This window comes from Phyllopteryx taeniolatus, chromosome 11 (assembly GCF_024500385.1).
Source record: "Phyllopteryx taeniolatus isolate TA_2022b chromosome 11, UOR_Ptae_1.2, whole genome shotgun sequence".
Taxonomy (NCBI): domain Eukaryota; kingdom Metazoa; phylum Chordata; class Actinopteri; order Syngnathiformes; family Syngnathidae; genus Phyllopteryx; species Phyllopteryx taeniolatus.
This window is the reverse complement of record NC_084512.1, coordinates 13,960,718-13,975,229: the sequence shown is the minus strand read 5'-3', so window position 1 is coordinate 13,975,229 and position 14,512 is coordinate 13,960,718. Positions and strand designations below refer to the sequence as shown.

Genomic DNA, 14,512 nt, shown 5'->3' with positions numbered 1-14,512 from the left:
AGACAGGAGCAGTTTTCTCAAAAAGAGACAAGTCACTGACTTATCTCTGTGTTATTAGCTTCAAGATCATATAACACGCCAAATAAAATACAGCGCGTCTAATTTATGAACAGTGGCAGAGTGCTGCTCGACATTTGGTTGATGACCAAATGCTGCTGTTTTGACCGGGGATTATTGTGGTAAAACACCAGTTCATCTAAATTATAAAATAAATTGGTTGTCAGTGAAATGAGTATTTAATTAGTTAATTATTATTTAGTTTTTAAAAGTAGAGAATTATTGCAGACATTTTGGAAAGTGCTGATCGATTGGCATCAACAGGAAAGTAGCAACACACTGAACATGGCTCATCTGGCTGTCTCATCCGTTGTCTCGTCTGCCTGTTTGCTCTAAACTTTCTTAGTTTGCCATTGTTGACGTCAGCAGTTTCACACTTTTCTTGTTTCCTGTTCTTAATTTGTGTAGTTAAGATTAGAAACTAATGTCACGTACGAAACAATCTTTTGAAATTGTGTAGTCAAGATTTGGTTTAGTGGTATCTTCCTTTCACTGCTGCTCCTTTATCATTTATACGCTACGTTCACACTGCAGGGTATGATACCCAATTCTGATTTATTTTTAAATCCATCTTATGTAGCTGTTCACATTTCAAAAACAAATGAAACTTCTAACGTGAACGGAATGCTTATATGTGCCCTGCGATTGGCTAGCGACCAGTTCAGGGTGTACCCCGCCTCTCACCCGAAGATAGCTGAGATAGGCTCCAGCACACCCGCGACCTGCGTGAGGATAAGCGGAACGGAAGATGAATGAATGAATGAACGTAAGTCACAGTCGTGATGCGTTTGTAGCAATTTCAAGGATTTTGTGCAACCGGAACCAACATTTTCTTATATTTATCAGTTCTAAAGCATCTTCTTTTCACCACTGACTCTTTTCTGCTCCTTCATCCGCCGTTGCTATTCGGGCCTGTCTGTTTTATCAAACAATTGTGACGTTTTTCGCCTTTTGATGACGTATAGGTCGGATGAGCACGTCCTGAGTGTCCAAACTGCAGACACACTAGATGCATCTCCCATTTATAGCCACATACGAATGAGGCCTGTGTCACATTTGAAAAAATCTGAATGGCACTGTTCACATTGAAATAAAGCTACACCTCACAAAAAAAAAATTCGGAATTGACCTGCAGTATGAACATCACCTCAGTTTTGTACTGTATATGTAACTACTCGTGTCGGCCGTTTGTTGTTTTTTGTTGGTATTTTGTGATTGTTTTTCACAATTATGTGCTACCTTGCTTCAGTAAAGCTCTGATTAATTACTTAACCTTTGCAGTCCGCTTTGGGGTCCAAGATTCAGCGTTTACATATGATCACGTACTACGTATAGATTTGATCTATGACACCAACCAACTTGTCATGGAAAATAATTCAACATCGACAAGGTTATTGCTTTGACATAAAACAATAACCCCAGAAATCTTGAAGGACATCACCTGAAAATTGTGATTGATCTGAGCTCTGAAAAGCATCTTGCCCGATTTCATCATGGACCAAAACTCAGCCATCTTGTGCCTGATATCATTCAAAATGAACAGCATTCTTCCTTTAAAGTAAACTCCGATTGAAATGACAACTACATTTCATTTTACAACTACTGACCTCTACTACTGAAATACAGCGGTATATATTTACAAATTATTAAGTTAAAAAAACAATTTTGTTTCGACCATAACTATCGCCGCCATGTTTAGCGTGCACAAAGAATTCTGGAACAACTTGCGAACAACTTTTATCGTCAGTGAAAAGAGTTAAAAACGCCATACTGCGCCGCTTTGGGATGCAATTTCCAATCAGGACGGAATGCAAAAAAGGAGGTAAGCATTCATAGCTTTCCCAAAAAGATCAAGTTGAGGAAACGGTGGAAAGATGTGGGCGGAAGAGTTGAGCTGCCGAAAGATCTGCGGTTGTTCGAAGCCTTTGATCGCCCCTAGCTCATGACAAGAGCTCACCGGTGTGTCTGGGTATAGATGACGGCTTAAATCCAATGCAGTGCCGACTATCTTTCCTCACAAGGAGCCTAAACGGCCGCGTGTGACAATTAAAAGCCGAGCCAAAATACGCAAAAGACAGGAGGCGCTGGCCGGTTAACTTGATCAGCTCACTTTAGCAGCAGCAGCAGCTGTTGTAAACGAACCATCGCCACCGGACACTGAGTTAGCATTGAAAAATAGTAAAATAGGTATGCATGTAACTTTACTCAGTTATCACTGAATACATTTATAACATCGGGCAAAATGAACAAGTACCATGAGCAGCGGGAGAAATGAAACGAAGCTCTTTGAAAATGACCAACTCAAGTTTCTTCACACCGGTCATCTTCATCCTCATTTCCATGATCACACTCTGGCTCGAACTGAAATGGCTGAACAGCGTTCATTGCTGCTAGGGGCTGCTACTGTGGCTACTGCTAAAAATTCCAGGCGTCAGGCACAGCCCCATTTGACGTCACTAACCAGAATGCACAGCGACGAAAAAAACAATGGCGGCCTATGTTGAAATTACGATTTGTAAAAATATATAAATCTGGAAATGACTATCGAAAGTTGTATCTTATTGTTATGTTACTCAAGTCAAAAGAGATCATATATATCAAACATGTCATTGCAATCAGAGTTCACTTTAAATTAAAACAATTGACTGTATGAAGGACACAGACAGTAGAGGTCTGGAAAAATTAAAGATGTCAGATTTTGACCTTGGCTATCTCAGACATCTTTTTTCAGATATCATTCAAATGTTATTTTTCTTTTTTTATCAAAAGAGCACTTATAACGGTTTATTATTGTATGTTCATACATTACATTTGAAATAGACAAAAAAGAAGCTTTAAAGATCAGTCAAACACTGCAATTAATAGAGCTATGAATTAAAACTTTACAGTTCACCTTTGAATTTAGTTACATTAGTCGTCTAATTCAAAATCAACAATGAACAACATTAAATGAAACTTAGAACATCACTTGAGATTGATATGGCTCTGAAATACAATTGACAGATTTCACCTTTGAATTTAGCTACCTTAGTTATCATAAATGGCCTTCAAAAATAATGGGTTCTTGCCAATAGTCAATGAAAGTTGGAAGATTAGTTCCAAAATTGTGATTGATAGTGACTGATTAAAATTGAACGGGTTACTTGCGTGCACAATAATCACTGAAGTTTTGACGGAGATCAGTTGAAAATTGTGATAGAGAGAGAGAATATACCAAGTTCACTTTTGATCTGAACTAACCATGTTTTATCAGTCAGTCAAAATAAATTCATAGATTTCTTGCTCTGACAGTGACATAATTCCTCAAGGGTCGATCAGACACAAATCTGACTGGCACTTGAATAAATTTACTACAAATTGAAAAAAAAAAAAATTGTAGTGTAGTGAATATTGGTAGTGTTCAAGCTGCAAGTCATTGCAAGAACTGTATAACGTTCGAGGGCAAAAAGTAATGATGATTAGGCAAAGTTTTATTTATATCCATCTGAAACCATAGCAACAATGCAGCACGTTAATTTACATTGTGAACCCTTGGAGGCAGGTGTGACATTTTGGTTTGGCCTAAGGGAAAAAAAGGTTCGACCCCAATGTGATGAGCACTAGTAGCAGCAGCATCTGTGGGCCTGGCAGCCTCACAGGTTGCACCCAGTTGACGTCATGGGCCTCATGTGCTAAGTGGTGATCACAGCCAGCCATGCACCACTACATCTGTTCTCCATCAGTTTGATCCTTGACCTGCCCTAATTCTCAATCTGGGTATATGGATGGGAGAAACTTGATGGGATTGTTTCTGGCTAATGTAGCTATAATTATGTCTAATTGAGGAACTATTATATCAAGACATTACAATTAAATGAGGCTCATGAAAACCTCAAATAGTCAATCAAACTGGGGATTTAGAAAAATACTAATTGGGGCAATTTTGGTGGATATTTTTTGACAACCTGATGTACAGTGGATATACAACATCTACACACCCCTGTTCGTATTCCAGTTTTTTTGTGACATTAAAAAAGAGAACAATATCAATTATCTGTAAAAAAAACTTGTTTGACTATTAATGGGACTTATAACCTGCACAACTCTACTTCAAGTGGGGAAGTAAAACAACTGAGACTGTGCACAACCTCTTATAACTCTTATATCTACACCTGCCACCATTTAAAGTGCCTCTGATTAATCCCAAATAAATATACGATGTTCTCGTGATCTTTTGCTGACATTGATCATGAGCAGTGTTGTGTTTGCACCAAACATCGCTTTTAGTGTAATGGCCAAAAGGTTCAACATTGGTTTTAAAATTGTGCAAAAACAAACTTCAAATCTACAAAAAGGCATGTGGGATGTGTTATGATCCGATGAAACCCAAGTTTGAACTTTTTGCCCATAATTCCAAAGATACTGTATATGTTTGGGGCAAACGCAACGAAGAACACCATACCTAGTGAAGCAAGGTGGTAGCAGCATCATGATTTGGACCCGTTTTTCTTCAGCTGGAACTGAGGCCTTAGTCAAGGTGGAGGGAATAATTAACAGTTCCAAATACCAGTCAGTGTCAGCACAAAACTTAAAAAAAAATATATATATATATTATGTCAGGAAAAGCCTACTGGAACCTCAGAAATGTATCTGGGGTTAATTAGATAAAACTTAAAATGGTGGCAGGTGTATGCTGACTCCCATTTAACATGAGTTTAAATGTGATTGGTTAATTCTGAACACAGCCATATCACAGTTATAAAAGGGTGTGCACACTTGTGCAACCACATTAGCAAAGTTATCTTTATTTTCCTTACAAAAGGCCGTTTTGTTTTCCAAATTAAGTAGTAGAGGTTACAGCTCACATTATGTGTTTATCATTATGTATTTATCATGGTCTCATTTTTTTTATATCATGAAAACCTGGCATTTGAACAGAGATGTTAGACTTTATATAGCCACTGTACTGGAGAACACATTAACCGAACAAAAATATAAACGCAACACTTGTTTTTTCTCCCATTTTTCATGAGCTGGACTCAAAGATCTACATACACAAAAGTCCATTTCCCTCAAATGTTTTTCAAACATGTCTAAATTTGTGTTAGTGAGAATTTCTCCTTTGTCGAGATAATCCATCCTACCTCACAGGTGTGGCATATCAAGATGCTGATTAGACAGCATGATTATTGCACAGGTGTGCCTTAGGCTGGCCACAATAAAAGGGCACTCTGAAATGTGCAGATTTGCTTTATTATGGGGGTCTGGGGGGATCAGAAAACCAGTCATTATCTGGTGTGACCACCATTTGCCTCACACAGTGCAACACATCTCCTTCGCGTAGAGTTGATCAGGTTGTTGATTGTGGAATGTTGGTCCACTCCTCTTCAATGGCTGTGCGCAGATCCTTGCAACATGGGGCCATGCATGATTATGCTGCAACATGAGGTGATGGTCGTGGATGAATGGCACAACAATGGGCCTGAGGATCTCGTCACGGTATCTCTGTGCATTCAAAATGTCATCAATAAAATGCACCTGTGTTCGTTGCCCATACCATAACCCCACCGCAACCATGGGCCACTCGATTCACAACGTTGACATCAGCAAACCGCTCACCCATACGACGCCACACACGCTGTCTGCCATCTTCCCTCAACAGTGAAAACCAGGATTCATCCATGAAGAGAACCCCTCTCCAACGTGCCAGACGCCATCGAATATGACCATTCGCTGACTCAAGTCGGTTACGACGACGAACTACAGTCAGGTTGAGACCCCGATGAAGACCATGAGTATGCAGATGAGCTTCCCTGAGATGTTTTCTGACAGTTTATTTGGTTATGCAAACAAATTGTTGCAGCAGCTGTCCGGATGGCTCATCTCAGACGATCTTGGAGGTGAACATGCTGGATGTGGAGGTCCTGGGCTGGTGTGGTTACAAATGGTCTGAGGTTGTGAGGTCGGTTGGATGTACTGCCAAATTGTCTGTAACGCGTTTGGAGACGGCTTATAGTAGAGAAATGAACATTCAATTCACGGGCAACAGCTCAGGTGGACATTCCTGCAGTCAGTATGCCAATTGCATGCTCCCTTAGAATTGTGGCATTGTGCTGTGTGATAAAACTGCACATTTGATTGGCCTTTTATTGTGGCCAGCCTAAGACACACCTGCGCAGTAATCATGCTGTCTAATCAGGATCTTGATATGCCACACCTGTGAGATGGGATGGATTATCTCGACAAGGAGAAATGCTCACTAACACAGATTTAGACAGTTTTGTGAACAATATTTGAGGAAAATGGCCTTTTGTGTATGTAGAAAGTTTTAGATCTTGGAGTCCACCTCACGAAAAATGGGAGCAAAAACAAAAGTGTTCCGTTTATATTTTTGTTCAGTGTAACAATATATGATCATTTTCTGTAAATAAATAATGGCCAGGTTGGACTTCTATGACCTTCGCAGAAGCTGCTTGTGATTACACGGCCATGTTGTACATGTTACGTGATACGTGACAGACGGTGCCCACTGCGAGTATCAAACAGGCTTATCTTCCCATCCAGAGTCCCGGTCAGCAGCTATGGAATAAACAACAGAAAATGTCATTTAATTGTTTGTGGTTCAAGCACCACATTGCATGAATGGTCTTTTAGAGACAACTAGCACCACAGATTCAAACTCCCCCTTGGAGAGTTTTGACTTTTTGAGTTTTTGATTTTACATACTTTAGTCAGGCTGAGCTTTTTCACAGTGTAAAATGTAATTAAACTTTGGGTTTATTCTCCATAATAAGCCCCAAACCTGTTAGCAACATTGCAAATGCAACCATCTCAAGAACTGTCCCTCTTTAATTTGTGCTACATAAAGAGAAACAAATATACAAAATGAAACACTATGCAAACAGCTAGATAGTGGCATCATATTGGAGTAGTAATAATAATAGGCTGATTAATTCAATTTCGACAATATAACAAGTAACATGCAACATAGAGGATTTGTAGTTTGTATGTTTACTACAATAATTTTGCATCCTTCAAATTTTATTCCCACAGTGCAATTAATCCCGTATCAAAGCACGCACTGCACAAAATTGAGCCATACTGAAATTAATTTCAGAGCATAAACAACTGCATCACACCACTGTCTGTACTATAGCCATCATATATTGAAAATAGTGGTAAGCTGTTTTGATTTTACATGCTGGGGTATTCTTAAACGGTCAATAATTAAAATTGAGCATTGAACAAGTGCTTTAGATGCAGAAAAATTGGGGCGCTAATATTTTGCATGCGCATATTCAATAATTTACAGCACATTGTAACGAGAGTTAATCCTACTTGAAAATCTGCCATTTTCCTAGAAGCTCGCACACATGTAAACTCACACAAAGATGTGGATGCAGCACACACACGCGCGCGCACACACAGAGACACATACACATGTTTATGCAATCACTGCTATATTTCTTAGTAAAAGGAAGCATTACCTCATTTTTAACAGTCAGCAGAGGAGCTCTCATCCCAGCACTGAGTGAAAGCAGCAGTTTGACGGGAGGTTTATATACTGTTATTATATATTCTATAGAATTGACTTATACTAGCTAGCAGGGAAAATGTGCAAATGGACTGTACTTATAGCACACTCATTAAAATACTTTGAAATTAATTGTCGCACCCTGATAATTATTGCAGTTGACTACACTACATTAGTTATTTTTTTAATTTTCAAGTTATTATCACTCTCTATACTTCATTATAGTACCCCATAGTGTGGGTTCGATTATGAACACCAACATTTCTACCAAATATCACTTTATCCAATTAAGGATTAAAGTCTCCAATTAGATAAATCTCAAGGTCTGCTGTGGAGCATCTTTTTAAAACATACAAACAGTAGGAATGCGGGGGTACTACAGTATCTGCCAATTAGTGATATGAAACAGACTGAGCTCAACAACGGACCACCATACTGTACTTCTCATGCACACTCTAATGCTTTTTGAGGCACACAAATCTTCAGCGGGCAAGCAGATGGTTTAGCCAACAGCAGTCTGAGGAGGATTCCAACAACTGATTATACTGCAATTCGGTGCTGACCACACATGCATGTATTACACCAGTTTTGGGACACTGTGGAGATGAAAATGGGGGTGGGGGGACGTGTTGCTTTTATCATTCTACACAACTACAATATTTTGGAGACTGAAAACACAAATATTTGTGAAAGTTTTTTTTAAACAACACAGTTAATAATTATGTGTAAACGCCTCAACTAATGTCTGTAAAACACGTGAGTTCAACCAAAACAAAAATGATGTGCCACAGTGTTGTTCTTGTGATCCTTAAGACAATGAGTTTAGTAATGCATTTTCCAACAAAACTTGCATTTACAATGACAAGGGGAGGAGGATTACTTACATAAGGGAAATTTAAACCCAAATATACCCACCCCAAAAAAATAATCAAAAGGAAAAAAATCTGTGGTCAAGCAGTTACACAAATAGACATGCCATGTATACTGCTGTTTTTCCCCCCTCATTTTTGAAGGCCAATTGAACATCATGACCCCCTGTTAGCGGTTGAACGACCAGAGATTTTTTTTGTCGTCGGCTACAATGTGATGAAAGTCAACTGAAAGTCGATTAATCAATGACATCATTGATATTTTTTAAGCACAGTACAGTGGTACCCAACCTCTTTTGCATCACGGACCAGTTTCATGTAATGACATATTTAGAGACCGACAGGCAAAGAAACAAATAAAAAGAAATTATTAAAAATGTGACTCACCATTATGCTAATTGTAGTTTTTTTGTAATTAGTGAGAGTCCTGCATGTGTTTCTCTTCAACAAACCGGATGGTCTTGTGTTCAGTAGAGGACTTTCGACTCGCCTGTTGCCGTTCCTGAACTATAATACTGTAGCCATCCATCCATTCATTTTCTTCCGCTTATCTGAGGTCAGGTCGCGGGAGCAGGGATGCCCAGACTTCCCTCTCCCCAGCCACTTCATCCAGCTCTTACGGGGGGATCCCGAGGCGATTCTAGGCTACCTGGGAGACATAGTCTCTCCAACGTGTCCTGTGTTGTCCCCGGGGTCTCCTCCCGGTGGGACGTGCCCGGAACACCTCACCAGGGAGGCGACCAGGAGGCATCCTAATGAGTTGCCCCAGCCACCTCATCTGGCTCCTCTCAATGTGGAGTTCCCGACGGACCCTCCTCTCCAGCACCCCTCAATAGACCTTACCAGGGAGGCTGAGGAGTGTGATCCCCCTGTAGTTGGAACACACCCTCCGGTCCCCCACCACCCCAGTTTGCCAATCCAGAGGCACTGTCCCCGATGTCCATGAGATGTTGCAGAGGCGTGTCAACCAAGACAGCCCCACAACATCCAGAGCCTTTAGGAACTCTGGGCGAATCTCAACCACCCCCGGGGCCTTGCCACCGAGGAGCTTTTTAACCACCTGGGTGACTTCAACCCTAGAGATAGGAGCGCCCACCTCAGTGACCCCAGACTCTGCTTCATCATGGGAAGGTGTGTCGGTGGAATTGAGGAGTCAATAATTAAAATTAAAATACTACAACCGACTCACAACGTCCCGAGTCGAGGTCAGCACCGCCCCATCCACACTATACACAGTGTTGATGGTGCACTGCTTCCCCTTCCTGAGACAGTAGATGGTGGAGATGGTGGACCAGAATTTCCTCGAAGCCTTCCGGAAGTCTTTCTCCATAGCCTCACCGAACTCCTCCCATGCCCGAGCATTTGCTTCTGTGACCACCAAAGCTGCATTCCGCTTGGCCAGCCGGTACCCATCAGCTGCCTCGGGAGTCCCACAGGCCAAAAAGGCCCGATAGGACTCCTTCTTCAGCTTGACAGCATTCCTCACCGGTGTCAACCAACGGGTTCGGGGATTGCCGCCACGACAGGCACCGACCACCTTACGGCCACAGCTCCGTTCGGCCCCCTCAGCAATGGCGGCGCGGAACATGGTCCACTCAGACTCAATGTCCCCCGCCTCCCCCGGAACAAGAGCAAACTTCTGTCCAAGGTGGGAATTGAAACTCCTTCTGACAGTGTTTGGGCCTGCCACGTCGGAACGGTATCTTCCCCCACCATCGGAGCTAACTCACCACCAGGTGGTGATCAGTTTGCCCCTCTGTTCACCAGAGTGTCCAAGACATGCCACAAGTCCGATGACACAACCACAAAGTCGATCATCGAACTGCGACCTAGGGTGTCCCGATGCCAAGTGCACGTGTGGACACCCTTAAGCTTGAACATGGTGTTCGTTATGGTAAATCTATGATGAGCACACAAGTCCAAGAAGTCCAAGTTCCTATCAATCACGCCCTTCCAGGTCTCACTGTCGTTGCCCACGTGAGCATTGAAGTCCCCCAGCAGAACGATGGAGTCCACAGCGGGAGCGCTCTCCAACACCCCCTCCAAGGACTCCAAAAAAGGTGGGTACCCTGAACTGCTGTTTGGTGCATAGGCACAAACAACAGTCTCTCGTCCACCGGGGTGAACCCCAACGTATAGGCGCAGAGCCGGGGAACAATAAGTATACCACACCTGCTCAGCGCCTCTCACCGTGGGCAAATAAACAAAAAACATAGTAGTGAAGTCGACTTGTCGACAAATCTGTTCAACCCCTACCCACTGTTGTTTTCCAAAATGCAACGATTACACAGGGGAACACAATTTTTGTTGAGTTAGATCTGACAGTTATTTTTAACTAACTTTTGGGTGCGGAATCCAACACTGACCTCAGTTATTCTCTATCACATCAAGTTTTTGAACTATACATAACCGTTTTCTTACAAAATATGAAAAATACTGTACTTAACAGATGTGTTTGTTTTATAAAACTTTTCAAATATTGACATAGAATGAAATATAAAAGAAACAGGCATGACTGCAATGTTTATTTAACACTATTATGTTTTATAAAGGATATGGCACAAATCCTCTGAATTCCTACTATGCTAGCTTTCTGTTTGCAGATATTGATAGTACTGACCTATTGGGAGCTGCACACACCTCTCACCGCACTGTCACAATTGTGACTGCACAAACAAGTTGCCACGTAACTGTAGATGAGTCCAATCATAATCAGCTGGCAAGTCTTACTAAAGTTAATCAGTGGAATTTTGCTTATCTGGAGGGTAAGCTGTGGAGAAAAAAACTTGACGTGCTAGAAAAAAAAAACTGACTGCAATTTTGGAATCAGCATGCCAATTTTAGCTTTAATCAGCATAAAAATCTAACTCAACAGAATGTTTTTTTCAAATTGTTCCCCATTGTTATTGTCGTATTAACTCACAATAATCTAACACTCATTTTTGAGTCTTCTCAGAGCCGTCTTTTCACCATGACCTCTTGTTCACTGACCGTAATCTAGAATCGCGTCACGGTCTGGGTTGTGCACCTGGGTTGCTGCAAAATGTGCTGAGGAGTTAAAAAGGTCAGCGAGCAGCTTCATTACTGAGATCAGCAACAGACTTGACATGCTACTTACTGTGTTAAAGCACAAACTAAAGTCTTGACATCATTTTACCGATGTACATACAGCAAGCATCTGTAATCCAACACATTCCACCTCAACGACCTCCAACCTTTGTTCACTGAGGCTAACTTGAGCGAAGATGACAACAATTGGCTATCAAGGGTCACAGGTCAGATATTTTTGAGCACTGTTTCAATGTATTTGCAGGGGTCATGCCGGGTTACCAGCTGTGACTTCATTGAATTTTGAACTTTAAAAAAAACAAAAACAAAAAAAACTGAGTTTGCATAGATGTGATCTTGTGTGGAAGATTTACCAGAAGAGTCCTTAGGCAATAAGTTAACACAGTGCCTAATTTATAGGTTTTCCAATTTATGGCATCTTATGAAATGTGTTTTTCCCATATAAGAGGATTTTAAAAGACATGGTCTTTCATATTGTCAAGACATGGCCTTTTCCATGAGGGGAAGTTGCAACGTTTTTAATAGTCATAAATCAAAGTAAAAGGTTGCATGACATGTGATCTAAAGTATATTACACAATTGTTGGACAAGCTTCCTGGATACCGCTGGAAAATGCTACCACTACTGCTACTACTACCACTACTACTACATACGCATAATTCAAAAGCAGGGGAAAATGTGTGTTTAATTTTCTGATGGGAGTCATCCAAATATTGGCAAAAGTGTCAGCAAATGGTATTTAATGCCGGCAATGTCCATCAAGTGAGGTTTTGAATCAATAATAATTCCGTGCAAATGATTTAAAATCTCAAACAGAGAGCACAGACTGTTAGGGTACCAAAATAACAGAATGTTCTGCGCAGACGGAAACCAACATGCACACAAGAGATGGGAGACGGCGCCATAAGTCATCTATGAGACATGCGCGGGTGGTGCACTATTTCACAGAGAGATGTGAGAAGTACTGTGGCATCTATGCATTAGACCACACACTGTACATGTGGGTGCGTTAAGTTTTCAGACCCCCTTAAATTTTCCAGTGCTATATTGCAGCCATTTGCTAAAATAATTTAAGTTCATTTTTTTCCTTATTAATGTACACACAGCACTCCATATTGACAGAAAAAAACTGAAATGTTGAAATTTTTGCAGATTTATCAAAAAAGAAAAACTGAAATAGCACACAGCCATAAGTATTCAGACCCTTTGCTGTGACACTCATATATTTAACTCGGGTGCTGTCCATTTCTTCTGATCATCCTTGAGATGGTTCTACACCTTCATTGGAGTCCAGCTGTGTTTGATTATACTGATTGGATTTGATTAGGAAAGCCACACACCTGTCTATATAAGACCTTACAGCTCACAGTGCATGTCAGAGCAAATGAGAATCATGAAGTCCAAGGAACTGCCTGAAGAGCTCAGAGACAGAATTGTGGCAATGCACAGATCTGGCCAAGGTTACAAAAAAAATTCTGCTAGACTTAAGGTTCCTAAGAGCACAGTGGCCTCCATTTGGGACGACCAGAACCCTTCCTAGAGCTGGCCGTCCGGCCAAACTGAGCAATTGGGGGAGAAGAGCCTTGGTGAGAGAGGTAAATAAGAACCCAAAGATCACTGTGGCTGAGCTCCCAAGATGCAGTCAGGAAATGGGAGAAAGTTCTAGAAAGTCAACCATCACTGCAGCCATCTATCAGTCGGGGCTTAATGGAAGAGTGGCCCGACGGAAGTCTCTCCTCAGTGCAAGACACATGAAAGCCCGGAGTTTGCTAAAAAACACCTGAAGGACTCCAAGATGGTGAGAAATAAGATTCTCTGGTCTGATGAGACCAAGATAGAACTTTTTGGCCTTAATTCTAAGCAGTATGTGTGGAGAAAACCAGGCACTGCTCATCACCTGTCCGATACAGTCCCAACAGTGAAGCATGGTGGTGGCAACATCATGCTGTGGGGGTGTTCTTCAGCTGCAGGGAGAGGACGACTGGTTGCAATCGAAGGAAATATGAATGCGGCCAAGTACAGGGATATCCTGGACGAAAACCTTCTCCAGAGTGCTCAGGACCTCAGACTGGGCCCAAGGTTCACCTTCCAACAAGACAATGACCCTAAGCACACAGCTAAAATAACGAAGGAGTGGCTTCAGAACAACTCCGTGACTGTTCTTGAATGGCCCAGCCAGAGCCCTGACTTAAACCCAATTGAGCATCTCTGGAGAGACCTGAAAATGCCTGTCCACCAATGTTCACCATCCAACCTGACAGAACTGGAAACCATCTGCAAGGAGGAATGGCAGAGGATCCCCAAATCCATGTGTGAAAAACTCATTGCATCATTCCCCAACAGAGTCATGGCTGTATTAGCTCAAAAGGAGGCTTATACTAAATACTGAGCAAAGGGTCTGAATACTTATGGCTGTGTGATATTTCAGTTTTTCTTTTTTAATAAATCTGCAAAAATGTCAACAATTCCGTTTTTTTCTGTCAATATGGGGTGCTGTGTGTACATTAATGAGGAAAACGATTAACTTAAATGATTTTAGCTAATGGCTGCAATATATCAAAGAGTGAAAACTTTAAGGGGGTCTGAATACTTTCTGAACCCACTGTATGTGTAGTTGGTTAGTTAATAAAAAACACAGTGACAAAATGAAGGGAAATGTTTTTTTTTTTTATTGAAACAATAAATGACTACAGACCTCCATTTTTCAACATTACAAGATAGGATTCCAATGAAGGTAACCAACTTTTTATTATGTGGCTTGGTAAGACATACAAAACATGTAGATATCTCATGGTCTTTATTCTCTACTAGTCATTTTGCGCAGAATTTGTTGTAGCCATAAGTGCTATCTGTGTAACATGGCAAACTGCAAAGAGGCTTAATTGAAGAGCATATCGTCCTTATTTTCTGCTGATTTTTGTACAATTTAGACAAAATCGACAGAATCATTCCTGATTTTAAAAAAGTACCGTATTGTCACGACTGATGTGTGCGCCGAGTTCCA

General features: G+C 41.2%; 1 protein-coding gene across 1 annotated transcript in view; it reads right to left on the bottom strand.

Annotated features, from left to right (window-relative positions):
- Positions 1-5,223: 5,223 nt before the first annotated feature.
- wdr27 (WD repeat domain 27) overlaps positions 5,224-14,512 on the bottom strand; it is a 47,419-nt gene continuing 38,130 nt past the window's right edge. Inside the window, exon 24 of the mRNA XM_061790647.1 lies at positions 5,224-6,615. Within this exon, the coding sequence (XP_061646631.1) occupies positions 6,538-6,615 (78 nt within the window). The 3' untranslated portion in view covers positions 5,224-6,537. The remainder of the gene's footprint in view (positions 6,616-14,512) is intronic.